Source organism: Pestalotiopsis fici (genome assembly GCF_000516985.1).
Source record: "Pestalotiopsis fici W106-1 unplaced genomic scaffold PFICI_Scf_1, whole genome shotgun sequence".
NCBI lineage: Eukaryota > Fungi > Ascomycota > Sordariomycetes > Amphisphaeriales > Sporocadaceae > Pestalotiopsis > Pestalotiopsis fici.
Genome location: NW_006917091.1, coordinates 5310154 through 5337363, shown reverse-complemented (window position 1 = coordinate 5337363; position 27210 = coordinate 5310154). Strand labels below are relative to the sequence as shown.

At 51.0% G+C, this 27210-nt stretch overlaps 7 protein-coding genes across 7 annotated transcripts; 4 read left to right on the top strand and 3 right to left on the bottom strand.

Moving 5' to 3' along the window:
* Positions 1-717: 717 nt before the first annotated feature.
* PFICI_01572 (uncharacterized protein) lies at positions 718-2389 on the bottom strand (the record flags this gene model as incomplete). Its single annotated transcript, XM_007830153.1, has 3 exons — positions 718-1032; positions 1102-2165; positions 2224-2389. 3 exons carry the CDS (start codon positions 2387-2389, stop codon positions 718-720), a joined length of 1545 nt encoding a protein of 514 aa, XP_007828344.1.
* A 991-nt stretch (positions 2390-3380) lies between these two features.
* PFICI_01571 (uncharacterized protein) lies at positions 3381-4536 on the top strand (the record flags this gene model as incomplete). Its single annotated transcript, XM_007830152.1, has 2 exons — positions 3381-3786; positions 3857-4536. 2 exons carry the CDS (start codon positions 3381-3383, stop codon positions 4534-4536), a joined length of 1086 nt encoding a protein of 361 aa, XP_007828343.1.
* A 31-nt stretch (positions 4537-4567) lies between these two features.
* PFICI_01570 (uncharacterized protein) lies at positions 4568-6828 on the bottom strand (the record flags this gene model as incomplete). Its single annotated transcript, XM_007830151.1, has 4 exons — positions 4568-5057; positions 5128-5508; positions 5562-5944; positions 6013-6828. 4 exons carry the CDS (start codon positions 6826-6828, stop codon positions 4568-4570), a joined length of 2070 nt encoding a protein of 689 aa, XP_007828342.1.
* A 692-nt stretch (positions 6829-7520) lies between these two features.
* Positions 7521-8729, top strand: PFICI_01569 (uncharacterized protein; the record flags this gene model as incomplete). The annotated part of the gene is made up of 3 exons (XM_007830150.1): positions 7521-7998; positions 8049-8325; positions 8384-8729. The coding sequence occupies 3 exons, from the start codon at positions 7521-7523 to the stop codon at positions 8727-8729; spliced, it is 1101 nt and encodes a 366-aa protein (XP_007828341.1).
* Positions 8730-15923: 7194 nt separating this feature from the next.
* PFICI_01568 (uncharacterized protein) lies at positions 15924-16868 on the top strand (the record flags this gene model as incomplete). Its single annotated transcript, XM_007830149.1, has 1 exon — positions 15924-16868. The coding sequence occupies one exon, from the start codon at positions 15924-15926 to the stop codon at positions 16866-16868; it is 945 nt and encodes a 314-aa protein (XP_007828340.1).
* Positions 16869-19715: 2847 nt separating this feature from the next.
* Positions 19716-22406, bottom strand: PFICI_01567 (uncharacterized protein; the record flags this gene model as incomplete). Its single annotated transcript, XM_007830148.1, has 1 exon — positions 19716-22406. The coding sequence occupies one exon, from the start codon at positions 22404-22406 to the stop codon at positions 19716-19718; it is 2691 nt and encodes an 896-aa protein (XP_007828339.1).
* Positions 22407-25101: 2695 nt separating this feature from the next.
* Positions 25102-26575, top strand: PFICI_01566 (Enolase; the record flags this gene model as incomplete). The annotated part of the gene is made up of 3 exons (XM_007830147.1): positions 25102-25225; positions 25314-25567; positions 25637-26575. The coding sequence occupies 3 exons, from the start codon at positions 25102-25104 to the stop codon at positions 26573-26575; spliced, it is 1317 nt and encodes a 438-aa protein (XP_007828338.1).
* Between the last annotated feature and the right edge of the window lie 635 nt (positions 26576-27210).

Sequence of the window (27210 nt, the reverse complement as noted above, 5' to 3'; positions counted from 1 at the left end):
CCAATTGAGCGCACGACTTGCTAACTCTACGTGTTGTTTTTTTCCCCTGCTCGAAACAGCCTAGTACCTTCCGCATACAGAGTAATATCGACCATCTCTCAGACTGTCTCCAACGTACCCATGGGTGGTGCCCTCTTGTCACTCAACTATAGACTGTATGGCGGGTTGGGTCCATGGTCCTCGTGCACGCTGACCGCAAACTATGCCGGTACCTGGCTGGGAGCGGTGAGTGTGGCAGCCAACAGTGCTGCGGGAACAAGTTGGCAAGCCGTGTCGTGGCCCGCGGCCAATGTAGGAGGGGCGACAACCGGCATCTTACAATTGGCCTGGGGGGGGGGGGGGGGGAGTGCAACGACGTCAGTAACATGATTATTGCACTCTACAACATTTCCCTTGGTGATTGTGGCAAACCCACACCCACACCGACGCCATGAGGAGAGTTTATTTTGGGGGGGTTCTGTAGATGAGTGTGATTCTTTTCGCTTACTCTTCTTCTCTAATCCGTGTATTAAATTCATGATGATCTCGTCTTTATATACTCGATCCCATCAATAATGATGGAATCAAACATCATGAAAGAAGTCGCACTGTGACCTACATTCAAGTCAACGGGTGATGAGCAATATCTTTATATTCAGTGGCAATGGTAACCATCAAGGATCATGTTCTGTACATCAACGTTCTTGACTGCGGACCCAAGGCGGTCCTCGGGGACCTTCAAACATGTTCCTTGTGCTCCACCGTCTCTGCTTCAACACGCTTGTCCATGGCCAAGGACGTCTCGGCCTGTGGCCCGTCAAAGATAAAGGCAATCTCCTCGAGCGAGTGGCCCTTGGTCTCGGGGAACAAGAGGTACACGACGATCAACATGATGAGCAACAAGACGCAAAAGACGATGTAATAGTGCCAGCCGATATTCTCCATGCCGATCGGATTGACAAATTGCCCAATAACGAGGCCACCAGAGTTGAAGTAGAATTCGAGGGCCAAACCTTTGGCTCGAAGGGAATAGGGGAAGATCTCGGTCGGATACTGTATTTATTCAGTCTGTTAGAAACGCCAGGTAGAACATGAGAGATTAGGAAGACAGTTGAGACTTACAGCAATCAACAATGGTGTATAAGCAATGTCGTAATGGAAGTAGTAGAAGAACATGCAGACAACAACCATGATTCCAGCCGCTGAATTGCCCGTCTCGGCATTCACCGCCGAGCACGCGGTCCAGACGATATAGGTCACCAGCATACCAGCCGTGGACCACAGGAACAACAGGCGGCGACCGAGTCTGTCGACAAGGAAAGCTCCAATCAACGCGGCGCCAAAGTTGAAGATTTGCAGCATGCCATTGATGAGAGTCTGGTCAAAGGTGCTAGTGATACCCACAGAAGTAAGGACTTTGCTGAGGTAGTAGGAGACGACGGCGACACCGTTCCACTGCGCAAAGAGACCGACGCAGATGGCAACGGCCACGCGCTTCCTGTTTCCGGGGGTCGCAACCAAGGAGCGCCAGGTCGTCAAGGCGGCTTCCTTCTCCATGTGGATCGACTCGACCATCTCGGACAGCTCGCGCGCAACGAGTTGACTCTCGGGCGTCGGGTCGTGGATCCTGGAGAGAAGAACGGAAGCATCCTGGACCCGGTCGTTTGCCACGAGCCAACGCGGCGACTGAGGTACAAACCAGATGCAGCAGACCTGAACCAACGGTAGGACCGCCTGAAAGATGGTAGGGACCTTCCATGCCAAGGATCCATGAAGATCTTGAGCCGCAAACGTGATCCAGGAAGCAATGATGCCGCCAAAGTAGTACATGGTGAAGAAAGCCGCCGTGTACTTTCCTCGGTGCGTCGGGTACGCCAGCTCAGCTATGAGCAAGGCACTTGGTTGGATCATGAAGGAACCGCAGAAGCCCAGGATGGCACGGGAAAACACAAACATGCCGTAGTTGACGGAAAATAACTGGATGAGGCTGGCAACAATGACTCCTGCACCGCCAATCAAGATGGGAACCTTTCTACCGAAACGGTCACTAATCATGGGAAGTATCGGTAGGGCCAAAAACATGGCAATCGGCATAATGGCATTAACGAGGCCGAGGGTGTAACCGGTCGGATATCCAAAATCGCTGTTCCATTGAGGCAGAGCCTGTAACCCGTTCATCAACGAGCCTACAATCTGTTAGTCTGCGAGGAGGAGCAAAGTCGGGGAGGGACGGGGATGTCTAACCATCGTATCCAGCGACAGAGCTGGACAAAAGGGGCACCAACAACAAGAGATTCAGTCGGGCCAGATGAGGCTGCCGGAACCACCATGTTTCTGATTGTGGTATCACCTCAGCGAGTGCCGCGCCGACAATCTTTGCATTCTTCTCCTTGATGCTGAGCTTCGGCATCTTGATGATGGGGGATTAGTGAAATTGAACAGAATATGAATTTAAAGTGTAGCCGGTGCATGAGCTCGTTCCCAGCTGCGAACTGAGGAGATGAAAGTTGCGTGGCAAGTCATTGCAAAGGTGGACCGAGGGCTTATATTCTGTTGTTATCCGGCCGTGTCCTCGGTTTCCAGGATTTGTTCAGCTACATGAGTCGGAAAGCCACGCGTGATGTTGCTTTGGCTGGCCAAGGCGTGTCCAGTCGGCAGTTGCCGCAAGGTCGTCTTCAACATCTCCCGATCGAGACCATCAATCCCGGTGAGGTCGGACTAGGGGGCTACTGTTCCTTCTTGTCAGGGCTTCCCCAGGCCATTATCCCCGGATGGATCCTCCAAGCTATAACCTCAGCATATAACATTGATCGATGCTCATTGTTCATTGGGTTGCGGTAGAACACCGGCGCTGCAGTCGCGTCTATACCCCGGATCATGCCATTTGCGGAGACCGCGTGGTATTCTGCGGGGCTTCATTATGCCCAACCTTGGAAATCTGGGGTAATAGCCAAGCAGTCGTCGACACGAGAAATGGCGCACTACTCCGCAACAGGCGAAGACAAGGCGTGGTAAATGGTCAGTGCGCCGACTCTGGTCTTGACGAGCGTGTCGACTATCGAGCAGGGATCACATGGCATTGCCCGGTATCCTCGGCGAAGTTACCGTCAGGGCACCTCCGAAGAATTACCATTTATCCAGGTATAACCCGCAGCTATGAGGGGCTGCAAGAGTCCGGTGTCGTCCAACTTGATGGCTCACGAGATCAAAGATTTGTGGTGGCGATAAGATAGTAGCAGTAGTATTTATTAAGCCCCAATAGAGCTTCAGTCCGCTCTTCGCGTCATTCTGACATCAATTTGAAACCACTCTGTGTTGACCTCTGAAGCTCATCAAGACTGAGCATCAAACAACTTTGCAAGCTTAATCGTCATTCGTACAACCTAGGCTTCATACACAACATGTCCCCAACTCAGCTGAGATGGGGTATTGTGGGAACCGGCTGGATTGCCAGCATGTTTGTGACTGATCTCCTTGCGCCTCGGGAGGATGGACCGGCAGAACACATCATCACGGTCGTGGGATCATCCAGCAATGTCGAGAAGGGGCAGCAATTCGTCAACAAAGTTTGGAAAGATTCGAGCGCGCCCCGGCCCAAGGTCTTTGCCAGCTACCAGGAAGTTTACGACTCACCCGACGTTGATGTCGTATATATCGCGACGCCTCACTCACTCCATGACCAGAACTGCTTGGATGCCATTAAGGCAGGCAAACATGTGCTCAACGAGAAGCCATTCACCATCAACAGCAAACAAGCTGAACAAGTCATTGCAGCGGCCAAGGCGAAAGGCGTTTATCTCATGGAAGGTAAGCTCATTGATGATTTCTTTATAGATTTCTTTTTCTGTCTCAAATAGCTTGTCACTGACTATTGTAGGCATGTGGACAAGGTTCTTCCCTCTCGTTATCGAGTTGCAAAAGAAGATTCAAGCTGGCGCCATTGGTCGAGTAAGGCGATGTATCGTTGAGATCGGCCTGACGTTGGACTTCGATTCACTGCCCAAGGAATCTCGGTTGAAGGACCCGGCCCTCGGCGCGGGTGCGCTCCTGGATATCGGGATATATCCCCTGACTTATGCGTCTGTCATACTTGGCAATGGGGCGCTAGGCACGAATCATCCTAAAGTCGCTGTGACACCATCTCTGACCATTGAGGACGGGGTAGACGGCAGCGGAGTCGTCATTCTTCAGTACAATAAAGGGACAGCTGAGGAGGCGACTGCCATTACGATGTCGTCGCTTCACAACCCCAACCCGCCGGACTTTGGGCGCATCGAGGGCACCAAGGGCACAATCACTGTATACACTGACAAAGGTCCAAGCTGCCCCAGCGGCTTTAGGATAAAGGATTCTGAGGGCAAAGTGGAAGATTACCCTTTTGCTCAGCCAACTGGCACGATTGGCTTCATCTATGAGGCCGATGCAGTCGCGCTCGATATTGCGGCCGGAAGAACCGAGAATGCGATTATGCCACTGGACGAGACAATGAGAATGATGCGCCTGATGGATGGAGTCAGAAAGGAGTGTGGGCTAGTCTATCCTCAGGATAAGGAATGATTCGATTGAGTTGAATGGCAGGTTTGTGCCCTTAGCCGCTAGATACACTCTGTGATAGACTCTCTTGGCACATTCGCTGGATGATCTCGCTGATCACTTTAATGTCGACGCTCTCCTCTTGCCAGAATTTCAAGTGAGCAATGTATAGATGTATGAACTGTTCGCTCTGTGCTTCTAGACCCATGGCAGTGAGGACTCCGGTCGATTGAGCGGCCAGCAGTATAAGAGCAGAAAGTGCAGACTCTCTACAGCCGAACCATGTCCCATGATGTCGGTGACGAAGGCCAATGTAGGTTGCCGGCTGAACGCACGCCAAGACGCACTTTTCGGCGTAGGGCTGAACGAGCTGATGCAAGACACCGTCTTGATGGTCTGCATGGGCTAATCGATATAGAAAAGGACGGTAGAGCAACCTTTTGATCTTGACATAACGTCTCCACGTCATGTGTTGTAACTCACTGTGCTCACCTGGGTTTGGGTCCGTTTCGTCGAATCGTATCGAATGCGGTAACGACTCAACCCTGTAACCAATCTGCAAGTCAGTCATGTCCATTTGGGCCGGAGATGGTTGTTGGGTTGCGGAATACTAACCACTGTTGCAATTGCCGCTCACAAGCATGAGCTTCATTACACATGTCAATGACATTCATTCTGGTCCATGTCGTACTGTCCGCGGAGTAGAATGCCCGTATGATTCGATTGTTTAGGCGTAGAAGAGATATTTCCGTCAGGTAATAAAACCAAGATTGATGATGGAGAGACACCAAGTCTCTCGGGGTACTTGGACTCGGTGGGTGGTGTGACGGGTACAAGGAGTTCAACGCTGGACTACGGGTAGGGGGTCTACCATCAAGTTCAGGCCCCTTTATGGCCGCTTCTATGGTCTCCTGTGGGGGCGGCGATGGAAACATACCCGGGGATTCAATGGTATAAAGACTCGATTGTGGCAATGGTAGCTCAAGAAGCATCTCGCTGGAGTGAAAAGTGAGCTTCAAAACAACCATCAAGTTTGCATTTCCACTTACCATTCGGATTTGAGGCAGCTCCAAAACAACCGTTGCTCAAGGCTCTTCTGGGCATCACTGAACTCGGCCAGGTTTCCACCGCAGTGTGAGCTTCCCCGAAGTTTGAGGTGCACCAGACAGAGTGTGGATGCTTGATAAAACGAATGCCATGCTTCTATAGGTCGAAGTGTGTACATGCAATATATTCCCGAGAGCAAGTGGCATTGACTTGCTCTCAGACCTCGAGTCAACAGCCCCAAGCGCCTCTGCGCTGACTGGTAGTATGACTCAGCTTCTACTCGTGACTGACTGTCGAAGTCGCTTCGAGAACGAAGGATTCCATCTGTCGTTGCTGGACCTGGCTCGAATGCAGTCGAGATCGCCCCCAGTGCACACGCTATAAGCTATACTCAAGGATCAGCTTGTAGTTTGTGATAGAAGTTCGATGATGGCGACATTGGGTGAGTCTCACTACCAAGCATGACCTTGCATCCCACGACAATCCGGTCTCGGTCAGTAGCATGGCATCTTTTAAAAGTGTATGTCGGTCAAGAATCGGGTTCTTGATATTCACGTTGGCCAAAAACTGATTGACACGGAGAAGGATCCTGGTGTTATCAAGAACATGCCATGCATTTTTCCGGTATGCATCACTTGAATCCCCGACGCCGGATTCTTCGTCAGCCATTAGCAAGCCGGACAGTTGCGGCGTTGCTGTGGTAGCATTGCTCGAGAACACGGGCCATCGGAGAACCTCCTCTAAGGATGTGTTTCTCGACACATCGTTCGGTAGCGAAAGAAAACTCTCCTCTGCTGTCGAGTTGCTAAGCTCCGTTTCGTGCGATGATCCAGAACCTGTTGGTATGGCGAGTCTTGCCTCAGGGTGCGGAGCGTTGTAAAGAGCACTAGGAAATGGAACTGATCTTGTCAAATCGGGGAGCCGGGCCAATATTTCTTCGAGAGCGCCCAATATCCGGGGCAAAGGCTCTTCTCCCAGAGACCGATTGGCGTCTTCGGGGTAAAGACAATCACATTGCAGCCGTACACAGCTTAGACACTTTGGCCTATCATTGGAGCACTTGATTTTGCGGTTCTTGCACATGCGACAGGCAACCGGAGCGCGCTTCTTGCGCTCCGGTTGCGGTTGTTGCCGCTGATCGAAATTCCCATTCCCATTCCCCTCGGATCTTGCACGCTTCCGGGCAGTTGGTGGTGTCGTTCCGGGCAGCTGGAGATTGGGTGAGGCGGTCACTGACCTCACGTGGCTCGAAGGGCTTGGTTCTGTCATCCGTGCTTTCGAGCCGGCCTTGACAGTCGAGACGGTCGAGTTTCAATATGCGGGGTCGACTACACAACCCCATCTACTCGCAAGCAGAGTCATCGTAAAGGACGAGAGGACCTGAGGCCGTTCTTATGCAAGACGGCAAGACGGCGAAGATGCCGTCGAAACCCAGCACCCACGTCTCGGAAACGAACATGATTGGCAATGAAGGTGGGCTCTGCCGATTTGGGGGAAGTCACGAGCTAGCACCACCTGGGTTGACTATTCCAAGAGTAATCAACCCATTTCAACTTTCCCCGCGCGATCCACTTGAGCTATACAGGTCTGGCTACAGATCCCGGCATGATTTTGCCCTATTATACAATGTGCAACCAGTTGATGGGAACGGGCATTGATTGTGCTTTATAGCAATTGAGTATTTCACCGTTGTTATCCCACGAGGCTGTTTGTTGTTCTGCAGCTTTGTAAGCTTGGATCTTATGAAAATCCGAATGTCATAGTGCAGGATATAAAATGGGTCACTCGTCACCACGTGTATATATTTCTCGCTCTGTACCCAGTGTAATGGATCGGATCAACTCAAGAATTACAACAAAGAACAACGTTCGACTTGAATACTAGCGTCTGACATACACGTTCTGAGATCTTTAATTAATTCCAAGAACTTCGAGTAAACCCCGATATCCAATCTCTTTCATATGGCTTCGACCCAAAAGCTCGTCCGCGTCGGTCTGATCGGCTGCGGCGAGATCGCACAGGTAGTTCACATCCCGACTTTGGGATTCCTCTCAGACTACTTTCGCATCACATACCTCTGCGACGCCTCGGCTTCAGCCCTGGACCACTGCAAGAGCAGGGTCATGGGCGGCGTCACCCCGAGCACCACAACGACGCCCGCCGAGCTGTGTGCGTCGGCCGACGTGGACGTGGTCTTGGTGGCGAGCAGTGATGCGCACCATGCCGAACACGCCGTCCTGGCATTGCAGCACCACAAACACGTCTTTCTCGAGAAGCCCGCGGCGCTCAACGTGCGCGATCTCCATCGGATTCGGGACGCTGAGGCCGGATCCCGCGGCAAGGTCATGGTTGGCTACATGCGCAGATATGCTGCTGCCTTTCAAAAAGCTGTCGAGCTTATTGGTGGCATGGACAAGATTCTTTACGCCCGCGTGAGAGGTGAGGTATAACCCTTGATCTCGTACTAACACGTTGCTTACCTATTTTAGATATCATCGGTCCAAACTCTACGTTTGTCGACCAGTCTGGCACTTTTCCCAAGAAGTTTACAGATTTCTCCCAGCAAGATTCTCGGGACCTTTCTGACAAAACTGCGGAAACGGTCACCACGGGCTTGGCAGAATGCGGTGCCAGTGACTCAGAGTCAAACCGGCGGCTTTGGCGGTTGTTAGGAGGCTTAGGATCTCATGATCTTTCGGCTATGCGTGAAGCGCTCGGGATGCCCAAGTCGGTTCGTGGTGCATGCTCAGCTGGACTTTTCTGGAAGTAGGTGGCTAAGTTCAAATGAAAAATCGAGTGGCCTGTTAGCTGACATTCCTCTCAGTGCTATCTTCGAGTACGAGGGCTTCCATGTGGCCTACGAGTCTGGCATTGACAATGTACCTCGTTTCGACGCGCATATTGAGGTCTACAGCCAAGAAAAGACTGTGCGAATCCAGTATGATACGCCCTACGTCAAGGGGCTACCCATCTACGTCAAAGTTGCCGAGAATGATGGTGGCGTGTACAAGGAGACACAATTCAGAATCACGTATGAAGACGCATATACGCAAGAGTTTAGGGAGATGTACGAATGGTACACCACAGGCAAGCCTGTAAAGACGACTATTGAAGACGCCGAGAACGATTCCAAGATCTTCGGTATGATAATGAAAGCCGCCCAGCGGTAGAGGGTCTCCCATCGGCATGCGTTTAGTCTTTAGCTACTTGACAATCATACTGTATGAACAAACTGAGGTGGCTGAGAAAGTATCTTGTCGTCACGAATCCCAGCCTCAGCGCATAGCGGACCAATGTAGCCTGATCGCGCAAAAGGTTATTACAGTAAGATGACCAGAGTCCACAACAGAACGAGTTGGCTCTTTTTGCCGCCGGCAACGATTGTGCTTACACCTGCACTAAAGCATATGATAGGGGAACAATGACGTCGGAAATTATAAGCAAACGAATCATAACAGTCATTCTATATCGATTTGGTCTCGACCTTGCCATAGCTCCCGACAGCACACGCGGGAGCTGCCGACAATAACACACGCCGTCGCGTCGGCAAGAATGGGGCTGGCGTCAGGAACGTCCCATTTTGCTCCTATTGGAATTGGGAAATCAGCTACGTAGCTGTATGAAGCACAAGATGGAGCTTATCAAAATTTTGGTGTTGCTTAGCTCTTTCCAGAACATGCAATAGCCAGGGAGCTGAGGCCGAATCAGAGCTCAGAGATGCGGTTCTGAATGTTGATTCGCCCGCGGCGTTGCTGCTGGGATAGGCTTGGCGGAACTAACTCTATGATCATTGAATTATGTCTTTTCACACGGTATACTCTTGCTTCGGTGAGATCATCTTTGATATCATAGGTCCTTTTATTTATCTTTGTTATTTATCTGTGGTATTTATATCAACTCTAACCAATAGTTACAACCGAGAACGACCATTAGCATAGGTAGGTGCATAAGTCCACATGCAAGATGGTCTATGATTTTAATCGATGTGTCAGCAATGCTGACGGTCCTTTGGATGAAGTTACGGAACAATTATTACAGTTCAGCATAGCAGGACCCAGGCCAGCGTCACATTGTGTATCGATAATCGGCAAAACCATGCGCATGCATAGAACGTTTCGGGAACTGTCGAGTTCGGTACTTGCAGCCTGGCGCGTCGAACCTGGTCGATGCATTCACATACGTATCAGATCGCTGATAGGCAGCAATGCAAAGACCCTTGCTTCGGGAATGGAGCGAAAAATTGGGACCAGCCAGTGTGCGCGGAAAATGAAGAAATATCGAACCACTCACAAAAATTCATATGGGTCGAATTTGCGACCACTCAGAAGCGATATCAACAAGTCTCTAGGGGAAGAAAAAAAAAACATCAAACATGATTCTTTTTGAGAGCAATGCCTGATGCTTCATCACGAAGGGAAGAAACAGGTATCGGCTAGAGACAGCCCCCGACATGCAGTGACGCCGCAGCCTGTGTCCAATTCTGTCATCACGCTCTGCAGGTTCTGGTTACACCGACTTTTTGGCAACCTACAGTCGTCATGGTCCCGGGGCGCCTGTTGTTTTGGAGAGACAAGTTCGGTCATACTACGTACTTGGCTGCTCTTCAGCGGCTATGGTGGACAAAGTGCTTGCATTCTCCTCCAGCATGGAAATTGAGCCGGCTCGTTACGGTTGCCTTCTCCGTGCTGGGTTCACCCATTCTGGACAGTGCATAGCACAGCTGATATATAAAAATGATGTCACATGACCCCTTCGTGAGTGAAAGCTGACGACTATTGCCACCGAGGTAGGAAGGAAAAGGTGTAGCGGTGTGTTCCGTCTTGTCTTTTACCTTGGGCACTAAACCGGCAATGGGTGCTGGGCATCGACCGTTATGACACACGGCCGAGCTGAACACGGGCGCGCAACGAGTGCGCAGTGAGATCAAGGATCCCAACCTCCTCTCTCCCCCAGCACACACCGCGTCGTATACTTGTTAGTGAGGCACGTAGATCCCGCTGGGCGAGAGCCAGGTCTACGGATGGTCTAAATTTAGCGTGTAGATTTTGGTGCTAAAAAGTCTTTCCAACAAGCTTGCTGGGCTCGCTGAGCTGCGCTGCTCTTCTGCTATTAGTGCTCTCCGTTGCGTTTTGCGCCCCCGAGTTGTGGCGGCGCTTGCTGCTGGGACGAGAGCTGGACGGACGGACGGACGGACTGACTTACTAACACGATGGCTGGGGTACGGGAGAAAATGGTCCTTGTGACAGAGATGCCGAAGAACTCCTGGGCGACGGTGTGTCGCATATCATCAAACTCGGAATTATTAATAAAAACGGCAAACGCTCGGTCGACAGTAGATCCTTGGAGAATATATCGAACACGCGCAGGAAGTCTGGATATTGCAAAGTGTGAATTGTGACCACATCCAAAATATGCCTTCCCGGACCCTGGTCCTGCCGTTCACTCACCCAAGATGCGGAGTTCCCAAGGCAAGGTGAAGAAGGACCACGGAACCACCTGAGCAAATGTGAAGAATTTCCAATGTTGCATTTCCCGGCTGGAAACCAGCACCAGGCTGCGAGAACCAAGCCATAGTTAGCGAGAAAACCCCGCCCGTCGAAAACCCCCCGGGGCACCCTTCTCAAGGAAGAAGCTGAGCGGCGCCAAAAGTACTGGTGAGCCAGCCGAGCTGTGGCCTGTAAATAGGTACCGTGTCGCGCATAGATGGGTGGAAAGATACAACTTGAATAACTTGACCCTTGTCAAGCACATCCTGTCTCTGCATGCCGCTTCAAAAGCTGCTGGGTTTCAGCGTTGGCTTGCATTAACAGTACACAGAACACAACTGCACACTTGTGCTCTCCAAGTGTCTGTCTGTGTGTCTGTCTGCCTGCTTGCCTGGGCTACATTGGGCAGTATCAGACCTTGAATGTCATGAGATGGCCAGAGCTACTTTGTACACGTGGAACGAAGCGAGCGTCGAGGAAGGACTTTCATTGTCAAGTGGAAGGATAATAGTTGGAACGCATTACGAAATAGTCGGTCCAGCGCTGAGCTGGGCAGGGTCGCGCGCCGCGGGGAACGGAATTGTGAGAAAAGCGAAGGATGCCTGCCTGTACAGTGTACACTACCATAGTAGTACATTCTCGGTTGGGATGCTGCACGACAAAGGTGGTGCCCCCTCCGCATCCCTCCTTTCGGAACGTGGGCGGTCATCCTGTTGCTGTTGCTGCTTCATCAGAGTCAAGGTTGTGCCTGTCGTCTAGAGTTCATTACGCCAATGCTTCCATGTAGGTAAGAAGGGTGAAAAAGACAACTTGATGGAAAAAGCAAAAAATAAAAGGCACATACTTATTACAGTGCTGACTGCCCACCTCCTCTATTCTGCCCAGCCCAATTTCCCGTGGCGCCAGACGTGAGCTTCTTGCTGCCGGGTATTCTACTAACAACAACATTGAATGGGTGCATCGGTAGCTACCATCCGTACGTACACTCGACTACCTGAAAAAGTTCTCTCTCAATCTTCATTCTCCCACCCACATAGCATTGTGTATTCCCAAACGTACTCTGTAGGCTGTAGGCTGTACTTCAGCGGCAAGGCTGGGGATGGGTACACGCAGCGAGCATCCCGGTCGCCGAGGATCAGCAAACCATCCACTTCTGTACAGTCATCATTTGCAAAACAGAGGTTGTGTGGAGTAGCACGAAAAAAAAGACGATGATTGAGAGGGAAAAATCCGACCAGTTTTCCAATCTGGGGCAATTTGTTGAATTGACTCATTGAATTTGTGTATGCCTTTGTTAATCCTCTCGGTTCTTATATCAATACACGTCGACAGGAAATAGGTTGCATCAGTTTCTATCCGTACCAAAGCAGTGTCATCATATATCTTGCTGGCTCATTCATGTAGGTACCCATGGTAGTTTTGGGGACCTGTCAATCACTACTGTGCACTATGGATGAAGCTTCACACCCTCCCAGACATTCAGGCCTAGTGCCCATTACAGCGGCAAGCTGTCGCTCGGTATGTGATAGTAGTTGTTAATTATGCACACTTTGATATGATACCATGGTGCAATGCATCTATCAATAGCCACTCCTGGTCCATTGACTTTCTCTTTACCGCTACCTGCAGCCGCCACGGCGTTCACGTATTGTTCAGTGACAGAAAGAAAGGGAAAAAAAAGGCTCTAGACTTTTGCAATGCCCCCAACCCAAGTACTAAACCTGCTGCTAGCACTTTGATAAACCACACCAAGGAAGAGCCGGGCCCGGTATCGTAGGTCCCTTCTACACTAGGACCATCAGGACCCGGAACCCTGAAAAGAAAAAAAGAATTGGGAAAGAGTCGACCCACCCAACGCCCACATCTTTTGTCGGGGCCCGAGTCTCTGATTAGTCACTGGCGTTGCCCCATTAAAAGCTCTCTCCTCCTTCGTCGCCTTTGACTCGCTTCTACCGTTTTTTCACCAATCATTCTTCATTTCCCCCTCTCGGTCCACCTGTCGACCCAGGAGCCCTCGAATCAATTGTCGTTTTTCCCAAAGAAAAAAAAAAGCTGCCCGCCTCCTTGCGCTTGTCCCTAGGAACTGGCAAATCACACTCGTCCTCTCGCGCGAGGCACTTCCCCAATTGAAAGTCGAAGAGAGTTTAAACAAATCATATTCCATCGCGACTCTGAAACAAGCTCCCTCTTACCACTATCTTGACTCTGCCCTTGACCCGTCAAATCAGACGTCGAGAAAGCTCCCTCACTGGTCGCTCTCCCGTCCGTCCGTTCAACTAAAAAATTAAATCTCCCTACCGATTATCTCTGTGTGTTTGGCAGGTTTTTTGTTATCTACCCGCTCCGCACGCACGCACGCACGCTGCTTACTGGGACGCGCCTCCGACTATTCCAGCCCTTCGTTCTGCATCCTGATTCGACTCCCACGTCTTGGGATCAGGCACGCGCGAAGGTACCGGCCAGCCAGCCAGTCAACCTTAATCTGTCGACCTTTCAACTGTAATAGACTCCTACTACTACCTCAGGGTCAAGGGATTCGCTTTGAACCCTGACAAAAGCTTGTTGGGCAGTCCGTCCTATCCTCAAAGAGAGAGAGGTCGTTGCCAAACTTGTAAGCAGAGATCTATAATCGCGTCGCTTTTTTTTTGGCCTACGCGTATTACTGCTGTTCCCGCGACACCCAGTGCATCGCAGCACAATTCCTTTGCAAACTCTGTCATTGCGACACGGTGCACAACATTGCGCTCAATTGCCCGCCTTTGTCTCTTTGGCCCTTCACTGGTGTAGCAGAAGAAAGCTCTACCCCGGACGTTTCTGCTGAGGGTCCTCCCGAGACAATCCAGCCACTCAGACAAAGATCGCAAAACGGACAGACCAGCAGCAAAGCACGATCCTCCCCCCAATAGCAAATCAGCGCCCACCTACGCCCTTTCAATATCCGACAATATCGTCAATAGACTTCGAAAGGCCTATCACTGTTGCCAATACGTATTTCATAGTCGCCATTGGCTCCAAATGCTCGTCAGGTGACAAGATCTACCTGCGGACATCTAGTAAACAACATTCCTGCTTGCGCAATTGAGCTTTGATATATTTTGTAAGTTGCAAAAGTTTCCACGATTCTCGTCACTTGCCCCGACTGCCTCATCCTTCCAAGACTGCCACCACTCGGTCGCATTTCTATAAAGACCGCCTTCACACTTGACCTATGCGTGCTACTGTCTCAGCGACACTGGTACTCCATGTGCTTCACACTGCATGGCACCGCCGAGGCAATTTGCAACTCGTCGTGTGCCGCCACGCACTTTTCGTCTCCTCACCAAGAGACTAGTAAGACGCTCTTTGCTGACACGTGCGAACCCCAGATATCATTATTCCGCCAGTCTGGCTAGGTGTGCACACTTTCTGAACATCACTTCAACCCAAGAGCTTGGGTCTTTGACAAGGTATGCATTCCTCTTTCTTTTGCTGCTCTTTTTGCAAGATACCGGCTACCCCGTTCTCCCATCTGCAACGATACATTCGCCCTCCATCGGCATTTTCCCTCCATATGTATTCCGATTGCCTCTTATACCCTAGGGCGGCTGTGACAATCGGATGTACCCTCGCATAGTTTGCAAACATTTGTCTGCTGGCAACACCATCTTGGCGGTGCCGTCTGTCCTCGGCCCTTCCCCATTGCTACAGCTGTCTAGCACACACATTTTCGCTTTCGTGGTGGCATAGTTTCCACACTAGTCGTCCCAAGTAATAGTACCCCCATGCGTCGGTCCATCAAGTCGCATGCGCGACCGAGTCGTCCGCTGGGCGAGGCTCTGCGCAACAACGGCGCAAACCCAGGCTGTCAGGACAGTCTTTTGGGCTCTACGTATGCACCAAAGATGATGATCGCATCCAGGGCCTCTGGGCGCAATCGCAGTGAGCGTCACTCACTCAACCACTAAAGATGGTCTCGATGCGCTGGGCATACCTGCCTTGCCTTTGCCTTGCCTTGCCTGTCCTATCCTGTCTTGCGCCGCCACCGGCTGGCTTCGAAGTTGGATGACTTGACGCTGTGAGCTGGTCGGCCAGGTGGGGCCTTGCTCGTGCATATTCCGTCATGCATGCCAGCGCATCAAGTGGTGGCTCAAGGACGCGAGCATGGACCGTTGCCCACTCCCGTCTCACCCCCCCTCCCAGCAATCCCCGAGCCTTTATTTTATTTTATTTTTCTTTATACTTAATCCAGAGGTTCTAATGTCTTTGGTTGGATAGATCTCCACATTCACACAGCCCGTTAAAACAATTCCTTGGGGAGCAATCGAACCAAGCTGTTCCGCCAGATTATTCGTCTCGCGTCAAAAATCTCCATCTAAACGGCGCGTCTGCAAGCTGAGAGAAGCTTCGTCGTCGCGTTTCGTTCACGTGGTACTTTGCAGATTCAACCGTTTCTCGAACGCCCAGTCCAGCAAAGACTGAGCCACATTGAGCTCCCTTGGGCTTATAATTACATCTGCTCGCATATGCCGTTGTGCGACCGCTTGCGCTGTGCACCTACCACCAGAACAACTGCCAGCTCATCCACGCATATCCAATAGATTGGCTGCACATCCAGCCTACTTGACTTCGCCGCTACCTAAGTGACGAAACCTCGTCCCAACGCGTGTGCCCAACCGCGATCAGCCTCTGGGCCATTTATCATCCTGTTCTAACGACGTCAAAGAAACGAGCGGGTTTCAACAAGACAATTCCTGTTTGTTCCAATTTTTTTTCTCCATCGTCGCCGAAACTGCAACCCGTCCCCGCTCAGCGCCTCTAGCTTGTACTACAAGACAAGAGACATAGAGCTTGGGTACTACTACACTGAACCCCGCCTCCCCGCCGTAGCCTGTCCCCGATATGATGGACTACGCCCAATACCAGCAACCACCACAATCGGCGCACTCGCAGGGACACATCCAATCAGGTTACACGAATTCGAATACTGGCAATACCATCACATCGCCCACAAGCCACAGCATACATCAGCACGGTGTCCAGACCTCTCCCATTCTAGCTTCTTCTCACCAACCAGCTTCAGCAAACCAAGGACACAACATGTACTCCACGCAGTACAGCGTCCCCCAGCAGGGCATGCACTATGGCGTCCCTGGAATCCAGGCCGCCGCCATGGCCGCAACTGCTGCTGCCGCCGGTGGCACGCCGTATGGCAACTACATGTCTTCGGATCCTAGCCTCACGCAGAGCTCGCCGCGACTCGGCACCGGTGTCAATGCGAAGAAGGATGCACACGGCCCACGATCCCCGCAACAAATGAACCAGATGCCAGCCCGCCGGCTGAGCCAAGTCACGAGTCCCGGTGTACCAAATGCCTCGATGTTGAATCATGGTCGACCTTCAGCAGTACCACCGCCAATGCCCGCGGCGCAATCTCTCCCGCAGCCACAATCACCAGAGATGCCCGCCGGTGCCGAGGAGTCGCCCCTCTACGTCAACGCGAAACAATTCCACCGCATCTTGAAGCGCAGAGTTGCTCGTCAACGTCTGGAAGAAGCATTGCGCCTGACTAGCAAGGGTCGGAAGCCATACCTACACGAATCGCGACACAACCATGCTATGCGCCGGCCGCGCGGTCCTGGTGGTCGTTTCCTGACCGCTGACGAGGTCGCTGAGATTGAGAAGAACAAGGGCTCCGATGAGAAGGAAGAGGATTCGTCTTCGCCGCCTGCCAAGACTGGTACCAAGCGGAAATCAGAATCAGGATCAACTGCTTCAAGCAAGAAAGCGAGACTAGAGGAAACTCCCGACGACGACGACGATGAAGATGCCGAAGGCGACAACTAAAGTGCCTTTGGCATGGCTATGACCATTCTTCTCATTTGTCCGATGCTACGAGTTACGAAGATTCACTTACTATACCTTTTTTTCGCAATCTGGACTTTGCGCATTCTGTTTATAACCGCAGGTGCCAACGAACGACCAGTGGTGGCATGAGCGAAGCGTTGTTTTTATTGCCTTTCTTCTTCTTTAGCGTCAACAATGTCAGGAGCACAATGTCATGTTCTCGATATATGTTGTAGCATCACAAACATCATTTGGGGGGCACCAGGTCACTCGTTTTTCTTTTCACGACTTCCCTAAAGTTTGCAACATCGCCCACGCGATACTTGTCTCATTCTCTGTAATTGCGGCTGCATTTTACGGCATAGCTCTTGATAGGTGGAATTGGTCCTGGGGGAGCTTACATATCGGACAGGAAAGACTGCATGGAATGAACGAGACAATGGAAGGATACCCCACCCATTTGCCATTTCTCTCTGGCAATTGTTTGCTTTCTATTCGTGTTGACTATGTTGAGGAGGACAGAAGGAGGATTTGAATGGCCATGTTTTTCCGTTGCGCGCAGGTCCGGTCACCAGTTGCGTTGCGCATGAAAGTCAAAGAGTTTATGATATCCCCCACGAAAACACACAAAAAAGAACAGTACAGAAAACCTCAAAAAAACAGTCTATAGCCTCAGATTGGAAAAGAAATATGAAGGAGATCAGCTTCATTCGGTTGGATTAGTATTGGAAGAGAAGAGAAAAGGACTCTTCTGCTGGTGGCCGACGCCGGATGGGATTTAAGCAGTAGTCGCCACAGAATACATACACTCCTCTACTCTTTATTTTACCAAGAAGCATATTATGATTGACATTGCCCCGTGACAAGTAGTGGCCTTGACTGTGAGGGTGCTTACGTAAATATAGAATTTAGAAGTTGATGTAGAGGCTCTCTCTGCGGTTAGTGACATTCACAAGTCTTTGATTTTTGATGCATGAAGGGCTTGTAATCTCTTCAATTCTGTACTATCTACCTCACTACGCCATTTGACAAAGGCAGACATCTTGTCGATTGGAAGCAACAAATGACAGCTCTCAGACCAGTCAAGTATCGACCTTGGGGGTTAAAGCCAGCCATTGTACTTTGGTCACGTGACCCACTCAGGCGCGGACCACACCCAAATAATCCAGTGCGCCCCATCATGTACCAGCTCTTACCCAATTACTAGCAGCACCTTTGAAGTCACGTCAAATTTCCCGACACTTCTTAAACCGCCAGAAAAAGACAAGATGCTTTTCTTCAGGTATGTAATTACTCTCATTACACATTTGGGGGAGGTTTCGAGCAGATCTGCACAAGAGAAACGTAATGGGGCAAAGTCCTGGGTCTTTTCGAGGAGGCTCTGCGTGGCTGGACAGATAGTCTGGTGGAGTTGCCGAGTTCAGTACGCCACCGAGCTCCCGTCGCGCATCATGAAGACGCCCAAGCAGCTACGGACCTTTTGCCGGGGCGGCCAGAGGGGGGTCAAGAAAGGAATTCAGTGATGATGGGTATGGGGATTGGCGTTTGAGCAGAGCCTAATCCGAGGTGACGAATCGACCTCCCCGCTGTGCGCAAACGGGGGGGAAGAAGGCCGTACGGAACTTGCCATGATCAGCCATCTTCCTTCTCTGCATGGGCTGAACGTCTGCATAGGCATCACGGATGCACTATGGACGGCTTATAGCGTTCTGTTATCCACGGCCGTATGCGAAAAGCCGTATTGCACGTGCGGGTCGTGGGTTGGAAAGAGCACATGGTGTCCTTGTGACCGCCCAAGTGAGATGGACTATCGTTGGACCGAGAGGCATGACGAATTTAGGGGCATGGAAAGCGGAGGGGGGGAAATCTAACAATGGAGAGGAAACTGCCCTGCCAAACCTTGAGATGCAGAATGAAATACAGAGAAAAGACATGCGACTTTGGGGGAAGAGGCTGACATGAAGAGATAAACAGCTTCTTCAAGACCCTCATTGACAATGAGGTGACGGTCGAACTCAAGAACGATATTCAGATCCGCGGAACCCTCAAGAGCGTCGATCAGTACCTCAACATTAAGCTCGACGAGATTAGTGTCGTGGATGAGATCAAGTATCCTCACCTGGTATGTGCCCCCTTTTTCTCTCTCTCTCTTCTCTTTCTCTCTCTCTCTTTCTTTTGCACCACCGCATCTCCTCTTGCTCTACGTCTCTTGCGAGGAAGAAAAATTGAAACTAACCCATCGTTCCTTTTCCTCCGTCTCTAGAGCTCCGTCAAGAATGTCTTTATCCGCGGCTCCGTCGTCAGATATGTGCACCTCCCCCATAACGCTGTGGATGTAACGTTACTGGAGGATGCCACGAGGAGAGGTAAGTCTTGACTTTTTTACTTGTCCCCTTTCCTTCTTTTGGCAATGGAAATACAAAGGTCTCATCATGAATGGAGATTGCTGACTATCACGATTGCAGAAGCAGCAAACCAGGCACAAAAGGCCAAGTGAGGAAGTGTTTTTGGCTTTGGAAAGACTGCGGGCTTTGGGTTCATGAGAAAAAGACGAGTGCTATTGATTCCGGCTAAAGAGATCATACTTATGCGATGATGAGACTGTTGCCGAAACGAACAAAGTGAACGTCAGTAGGGATCTAGACATTGGAATCAAGGCTGACCAGGCCCTGGACCGTTATATGGACGTCTGCCGACTAAGATCCGGATCAGGAAGCATTGAGCTGCTTCATACCCAGCATGAACAAAGTGATAATATGGAAATATACCCAATTGTGAGCAAGGTGGTTTGTATCATTTCTTCGTGACTCAATAATTTTACATCGTGATACAGTCGTTATATATCCATCACCAATAGACCCCGCCACCGCGTCCATCTTTTCCCTCCCAGAGAGCAACTTCCTTGCCCTTCTTACCAACTGCGGCCTTTTCCATGCCATGAGCATCTTGAGCCGGCTCATTCTCTTCGTCCAAAAGTAGTCCCACAACACCGCCGCGCCGCCTCTCGCTCATCCAGCGATCCAGCCAGGCCTTCATCCGCTTGCGGCTCTGCTCGCTGCCCACATTGACAGTCGGGACAACCTTTTCGATGCGCAGCGACATGGTGAAGAGGGCCAACTCGCGGAAACTGCTGTGCTCCGAGTACGGCACACCAAAGCACATGGCCTCGCGGGTGCTGCCCCGCTGCGCCACAAAGTCGCGGGGACCAAACCTCGTCCGCCACGCCGGCCCGTGCAAGATCTGCGTCGTGGGCACCGAGCTCGGGCTCAGGTTGGCGTTGACGCTCTTGGCCGTGCTGGACGGGTTCCGAAAGTTCCATCCCGAGGGCCGGAAACCAATGATGCGGCTAAAGTGCGGCTTGTACGTGTTGAGGTACTCTTGCAATGTCTCGGCGCGTATCTCCATGAGCATCTGCATGTGGACTTGGCCCTCGCGTGGGTCACTCGTCATGAGTGCCGAGAGCTCTGGATCGCCGAGCTGTTTGCACAGCCGGATCTTGGAAGGTGACGCAAAAATTTTCGTGTTCAAAGCCTGGGCAATGGCTTTGCAAATGCGCTCCTTTCCAATGGAGTAAGTGCCACAGATGATCAACAGGCGATGCTTTTGTCTTGGAGAATTGGTGGTACTCTCCTCGGACTCGTCCTTTGACGGCTCCTTGGTGAAAAATTTGCTTACTGACTCTGTGCCCTTCTCTCGCTTCAGCGCATCGTAAGCGTCGTCGACGGCGTTTGGATCGCCAGAAATAGTTTTGCAAAACTCAGCGCAAGCGTTGATGACGTCTTCCTGGGGCGGAAAAGAGTACCTTGGGTTGAGATATGTCGTGTCGAGATAGCAAATGTCTATCTTTTGCTGTTTCGCTTTGCCAGATATTGAGTCTATGGTATCTGGCTTCAGTAGGGGATGGGCAACTTGAGCTGGGCAGGCACGAAAATCACCACAATGGAGTATACGTTGTTTCCGGGCAGAAGGACCTTTCCCCATGGGCTTTTGAAACAGAAACAGTGAACTTCCAGGACAATGGTTTGCCGGCAGCATTGTGACTGTCACCCCTTCTGTGCCGGGAATCTCGACAGTCTCCTCAAACTCAATCTCTTTCACCCAACGGGCAGCTGTCCCAAGTTGCGATTTCACCAAGCTTCCCGTCACTTTACTGCAGTATATCGGCCCGTGGGACCAGTTTCGGGTCAATCCCACGTAATGATCACTGTGAAAATGACTCAGAAAGTAGGCATTGCAGCCTTTGACAGCGCCATAGCGAAAGGCGTCGACACATATAAAGAAACCAGGCATGATTTTATAGAAGGGACAGGTTCGTTCGTACGCGGGCTTTCCTCTAGAAGCATTTTCAGCAGCAGCAGCCGACGCCCATGCCGAATCTTCAGCATGACCCGACATTAGCTTGCTAAAAGCAGAGCCTGTCTTTGCTGTACTCGAGCTTTCGCCTCCACCGAGGCTGATTGGGTTGGATTGCCCAGGTCTCGGCACAGCGGCTTTTGCAAAACGTTTGCTTATCTCGGGCGCGTCCACTGTGTTTGGTATATCTTCAGAGGGTTGCTTCTTCAAATGCGCAGGTGCTGGCGCCGGTACCGGCATAGGGTTGCCATCTAAACAAGCGTTGACATGTGTCGTTGCTTGGTCCGGGGTTATTCCAAATAAGCTCGCGTTGCAAATAGGGCAGCTCTCTACCATGCCATCATTGGGGGCTGGATCATCGAGTTCGTCATCGGGAGCAAGTCCTGCTTCCTCAGCCTCGAGCCGAGCTTGTTCTCGCATATAGCGCATGTAGCGAAACTCCTCTCCCTCCTCTGCATTGTCGAATTCCTCATCAAAGCCATCGTCCATCTCTTCTATAGTTTTAAAGTCTTCGTACGTCGAGTCTTCCTGTTGGAGGCCGGGAGTCAAGGGTCGGACTGAGCAGCTTTCATCTCTGAGAAGTTCAGGGCGCACCGGGGGCAGGTCTGCTTTCGTGGCTCCGTTTAGTACAACGTCATCAGGGGGTTCTCCTTTCGTGTCTTGCCTTGAAGGAGAACTGGGCATCGGGACATTGTCTTCGTCATCCGAGTCGTCCAGAAACGGGCCTTTTCGTGATTTCTTGCTTGGTTTTGATTTGGTTGGTTCGGGCAGTGTTTCTATTTTAACCACCTCTCGCTCCTCTTCCAAATGGCCATTATGAAGTTCGCCGTTTCCATTGACGCCATTGTGGCTCAGTTTCCGCCTCTTGGATGAACCCGGATCTTCATTGAACCTTGACGGAGAATCGCCATCCTCTTCCGCTGCCTCTTCAAAGAGTTCGTCAATGTCGTCCTCCTCCTTCACTTTGGTTTTTGACTCGACGATCGAGAGGGCATTCGTGTAAGCGGGGCCTTGTTCCATAAACAACTGCTCCTCTACCTCGATCTTCTTGAAGAAGTTGAGTATGTTGCCATTGCTCTTGACAGCCTTCTTGGTCGAAGACTTGGAATCGGACCCGATGGTAGCTGCGCCAAAGTTGAGTTTCGTCTGCCGGGGGGTCTTGGGCTTGGAGGTCTTTGGGGGCATTTTGGCGAATGCAGCGGGTGGCGTTGGATGGGCGCTTTGCTTTATCCGACACTCGTCAACGACAGCATCGCTCGGGCGATTTACGAATCGGGCGTAAGTATCAAGAAATGATATGGTCTAATGGGAAAATACATGAACAAGGACATTTGAAAATTCCAAGTCTTGTTGCGCAAGGTCAAAGAACTTTTTTTTTTTGGCCTCCATGCTGATCAGTCGTTGACGAGTGCGAGACGCGCTAAAAAAGAGAGCGCCCGCCACGCGAAGACATGTGACCTGCCGCTCGTGTTTAATGGCCCATCGATTCAATTATACTACTCATCTGGCCGGTTGTATCACAAAATCATCGTTTGAATCCTATTTTACAAATTGAATGAAGAAACCATTCCCTCTTTCAATACTATATTGACTCGTCTCGCAAAACAGACATCATAAAAGGTCCTGGCTGCTCTCGTTTCGTTTCGAGCTTCCAGCCTTTAGTGATCTTTAGACACTATGATATCATCAAGAATTCATGTGTTGGGGTTTGTCTGGTGCAAGTTCTCTATGGTTTCCAGAGGTCGCTTCAAGTTCCTCATTATAATTGAGATTGTTTCGTGTTTCTAAACTTCACGGTAAAATTCTAGGATATATGCTGAGCGATATAGGAAATCGGTTGCAGTGCTCCTTAGTCATCGCATCACTGTATTGTCTCGAGAGTAGTTGATGCGACAGCCCATCGTTAGACACTCCTTTGATGCTATTTGCAAGCTGCTACAAGATCACATGTACTTAAAACCTCGCATGATGACCTGAGTGCTTCTGGCAGCCGTGGGCTTTGCTCGGGGTCTACCGGGAATCTTTACAGAGGAAGCGTCATGGAGATAATTGCCCCGAGGGGCTTCAGACTAACTGCCAAGATAACCTCAAAGCTTTCAACGAGATGCCCTTGAGTCATATTAGGAGCCTGAATGAATATTTCCTGCCGACATTTTGTGAACTCGACAGGGTAATAATGACTTGCACCAGTCACATAGTAGAGCCTTGATGTTGCGAAACGACGAGGTATATGATCAGCGGGCATCGGGTTTACCCACAATCGTCTCACGAAGTGATTACCACGCAGATTATTCTGGGATTACCGGACTATCTTTTCGATATGTACTTGATATCCCTTATAGTAAATGCAGGCAGACGACACAGCCAAGGATGGCGGGCACGTTTCGAATCAGGAAGGACCATAGGTTTGTATGGAGACCTGGGTTGATAAATCCAAAGATGCATCGGATAGTATGGCTGATGATTAACTACACGCCACAAACCGTTTGACCCATTTTTGCAATTTTCAAATACATCGTCACAGACTTGTGCACTTTGTGAGTTATAGCAGGGCACGATGTTTTTGACTTTCCAACGTTGAACTGACAAAACTCAATTCATCATAGCAATGTCCTGTTCGTCCGTTGATCGGACACAATAAATAAGCCATGGCTTCGGGAACCACCCTGATGGCAAAAACGGTCCGATGACAAGAAAGGAGATGCGCATTGGCAACGCGAGACAGGACCAATGAGAAGGGTCAGATCTGCCCCATGGAGGAACTGGGACACACCAAGGAGACTGTTTTCTCAGGCCAGATCTGAACACGATACGGCTCGAATGTTTGGGCAGCGTCCCATTCTGCCTGCCGCCTCCCAATTGCCCAGACGTCAAGGCGTGTGACAGAGTAGAGGGGCTTTTGGAGGGACCCTCTTATTATTTTTTTTTCAGTTTTCTGTTGGCCATCGCCGGCGGCCGTGGCCCGAGCGCGGAGCTCAGTGGGTGGTGGGGGGAGATCAATGGGGCGGGGCGCCAAAAACCCTTGAGAGCTCCAGACAGCTCAAGTCCGAGACTCCAGGCCAAAAGTGAAGTGACTTTATCGGGCCAGCAGATTTTGGTGGCGGGGTCAAGTACCCGAGCTTAACCCCTCCTACCCTTTGGTCAAATCTTGCACAGAGCTGGATCCAAGACTGTTGACCCAGATTTGGACCCCGCCATCCAGCATTTGCATTGAATTGGATTGGACTAATTCATAACTGCCCGCAGCAGTGTTGTGCGTGTGTGTGAGGACTTCGACACCTACCTGCTACCGTACATTATTATTACATAGTACCGTCCAATCCGGCCGCCATCCCATAAGCTTTTCGTCCCTTCTCTGTTGACAAACTGCAAACCTTTCTTTCTTCCTTCTTTCAGGTCCAAAGAAACCCGCAGTCAAGCACAACACATTGTGAGTAAACGTCTATATTCCCCTACAACATAAGCACATCATTGTATTGCATCACAGCCATCCATGTACATACCCAACAGTAGCACTTGACTTGATTTTACCTTGCCTTTCATCGGAGGAGCTACGAGTTGCGTCAAACAGCTACCCCACCTTCCTCACTGTCTGCTACCTGCTGCTTTGCCCAATGCTTCAATTTTCGCAAGTGCCTTCCTTGAGCCCGTTGCTGAGGCATATTTCTGGTTGTCACTTCCAAGCACATACATTACCTACCTAACAAACACGCAGCCTTAGACCAATTATCTGGCTCCTGTATATCAAAGGTCATCTTCCCTCCCACCTCTTTACTTTCTCTTCATCTTCCAATCGTCACCACCTTCAGCAAAGACATATTGCACTAACGCTGCAATCCACAAACAGACCAAATCTAAGATACCTACACATCAAGACACGATGGCGATCAAGAAGATTCACGCTCGTTCCGTCTACGACTCCCGTGGCAACCCCACTGTCGAGGTCGACGTCGTCACTGAGACTGGCCTCCACCGTGCCATCGTCCCCTCGGGTGCCTCCACCGGTACGTCACCGCAATACGCCGCCATTTATTTTAAAACAAAATATCTCTGCAGTGCAATATCATGGACTAACACGCGGGCATCAAATAGGTCAGCACGAGGCTTGCGAGCTCCGTGACGGTGACAAGTCCAAGTGGGCCGGTAAGGGTGTCACCAAGGCCGTTGAGAACGTCAACTCGGTCATTGCCCCCGCCATCATCAAGGAGGACATCGACGTCAAGGACCAGAGCAAGGTTGACAAGTTCCTCATTGACCTCGATGGAACCCCCAACAAGACCAAGCTTGGTGCCAACGCCATCCTGGGTGTCTCCCTGGCCATTGCCAAGGCTGGTGCCGCTGAGAAGGTGAGTTTCACTCTCTGTTTCATTCACTTACCATGTCACAAAAGATTGTGTTGCTGATGACAAAATCAGGGTGTCCCTCTGTACGCCCACATCTCCGACCTGGCTGGTACCAAGAAGCCCTACGTCCTGCCCGTTCCCTTCATGAACGTCCTGAACGGTGGTTCCCACGCTGGTGGCCGCTTGGCCTTCCAGGAGTTCATGATCGTCCCTTCGGCTGCTCCTACCTTCACCGAGGCCATGCGCCAGGGTGCCGAGGTCTACCAGACCCTCAAGTCTCTTGCCAAGAAGAAGTACGGCCAGTCTGCTGGCAACGTCGGTGACGAGGGTGGTGTTGCCCCCGATATCCAGACTGCCGATGAGGCTCTCGAGCTCATCACCGACGCCATCGAGAAGGCTGGCTACACTGGCCAGATCAAGATCGCCATGGATGTTGCCTCCAGCGAGTTCTACAAGGTTGAGGAGAAGAAGTACGACCTGGACTTCAAGAACCCCGAGAGCGACCCCACCAAGTGGCTCACCTACGAGCAGCTGGCCGACCAGTACAAGCAGCTCGCCTCCAAGTACCCCATTGTCTCCATTGAGGACCCCTTCGCTGAGGATGACTGGGAGGCCTGGAGCTACTTCTACAAGACCTCTGACTTCCAGATTGTTGGTGATGACCTGACTGTCACCAACCCCATCCGCATCAAGCGCGCCATTGAGCAGAAGGCCGCCAACTCCCTCTTGCTCAAGGTCAACCAGATCGGTACTCTGACCGAGTCGATCCAGGCCGCCAAGGACTCGTACGCCGGTGGCTGGGGCGTCATGGTGTCCCACCGCTCTGGTGAGACCGAGGATGTCACCATTGCCGACATCGTGGTTGGTATCCGAGCTGGCCAGATCAAGACTGGTGCCCCGGCCCGTTCCGAGCGTCTGGCCAAGCTCAACCAGATCCTGCGCATTGAGGAGGAGCTGGGCGACAACGCCGTCTATGCCGGTGACAACTTCCGCACCGCTGTGAACCTGTAAAGGGTGTGAGACAACCTCGGAAGAAAGAACGATTGATGAGGGTTATGATCGGGAATGCAAGGAATAATTCGGACTCATCCGGTTGAGCGGCTGAAAATAGTGTCATAGACAAAAGTGCAAATACTTGTAAACCCTGATTCGTGGCCGGGACATTTCCGTGAAATGGTATAAAGAGTGATCAGTGCCCAATATTGTGCAATAGATGCCCTAGGCAAGCCGCACTCGCGAAATCATTCCGGGCATCTTGCATGTGTGAGAAGAAGGAAAAGTAGAGGTAAAGGGAAGAAAGTAAAGAGGAGTAAGAGACAGTTGGTAACCGAGAACTTCCGGTTCTTCGGTTCAAACTGGAGCGATGGGCAGTTACCGAGAATGCCCGTCAATTCTCCGTACGTACCAACGTTAAACTTGTACACACGAAATAGTGTATGTATAAGCATGTGGCTTGAAGTCTGCCGGCTGTCGGGGCTGGTGGCAGCTGTGGCTTGATCATCCCAAAGAGGCTAGTCGGCGTTGTCAGGACAACCTCTCAGTTAGTGGGTCATTAAGGGTATCTGCCAAAACAGTCAACAAGGTTTATTATCAGCGGCAAGTGATGGATACTTTATTTGCCGACATTTTGAACTCCACAGCGCTTG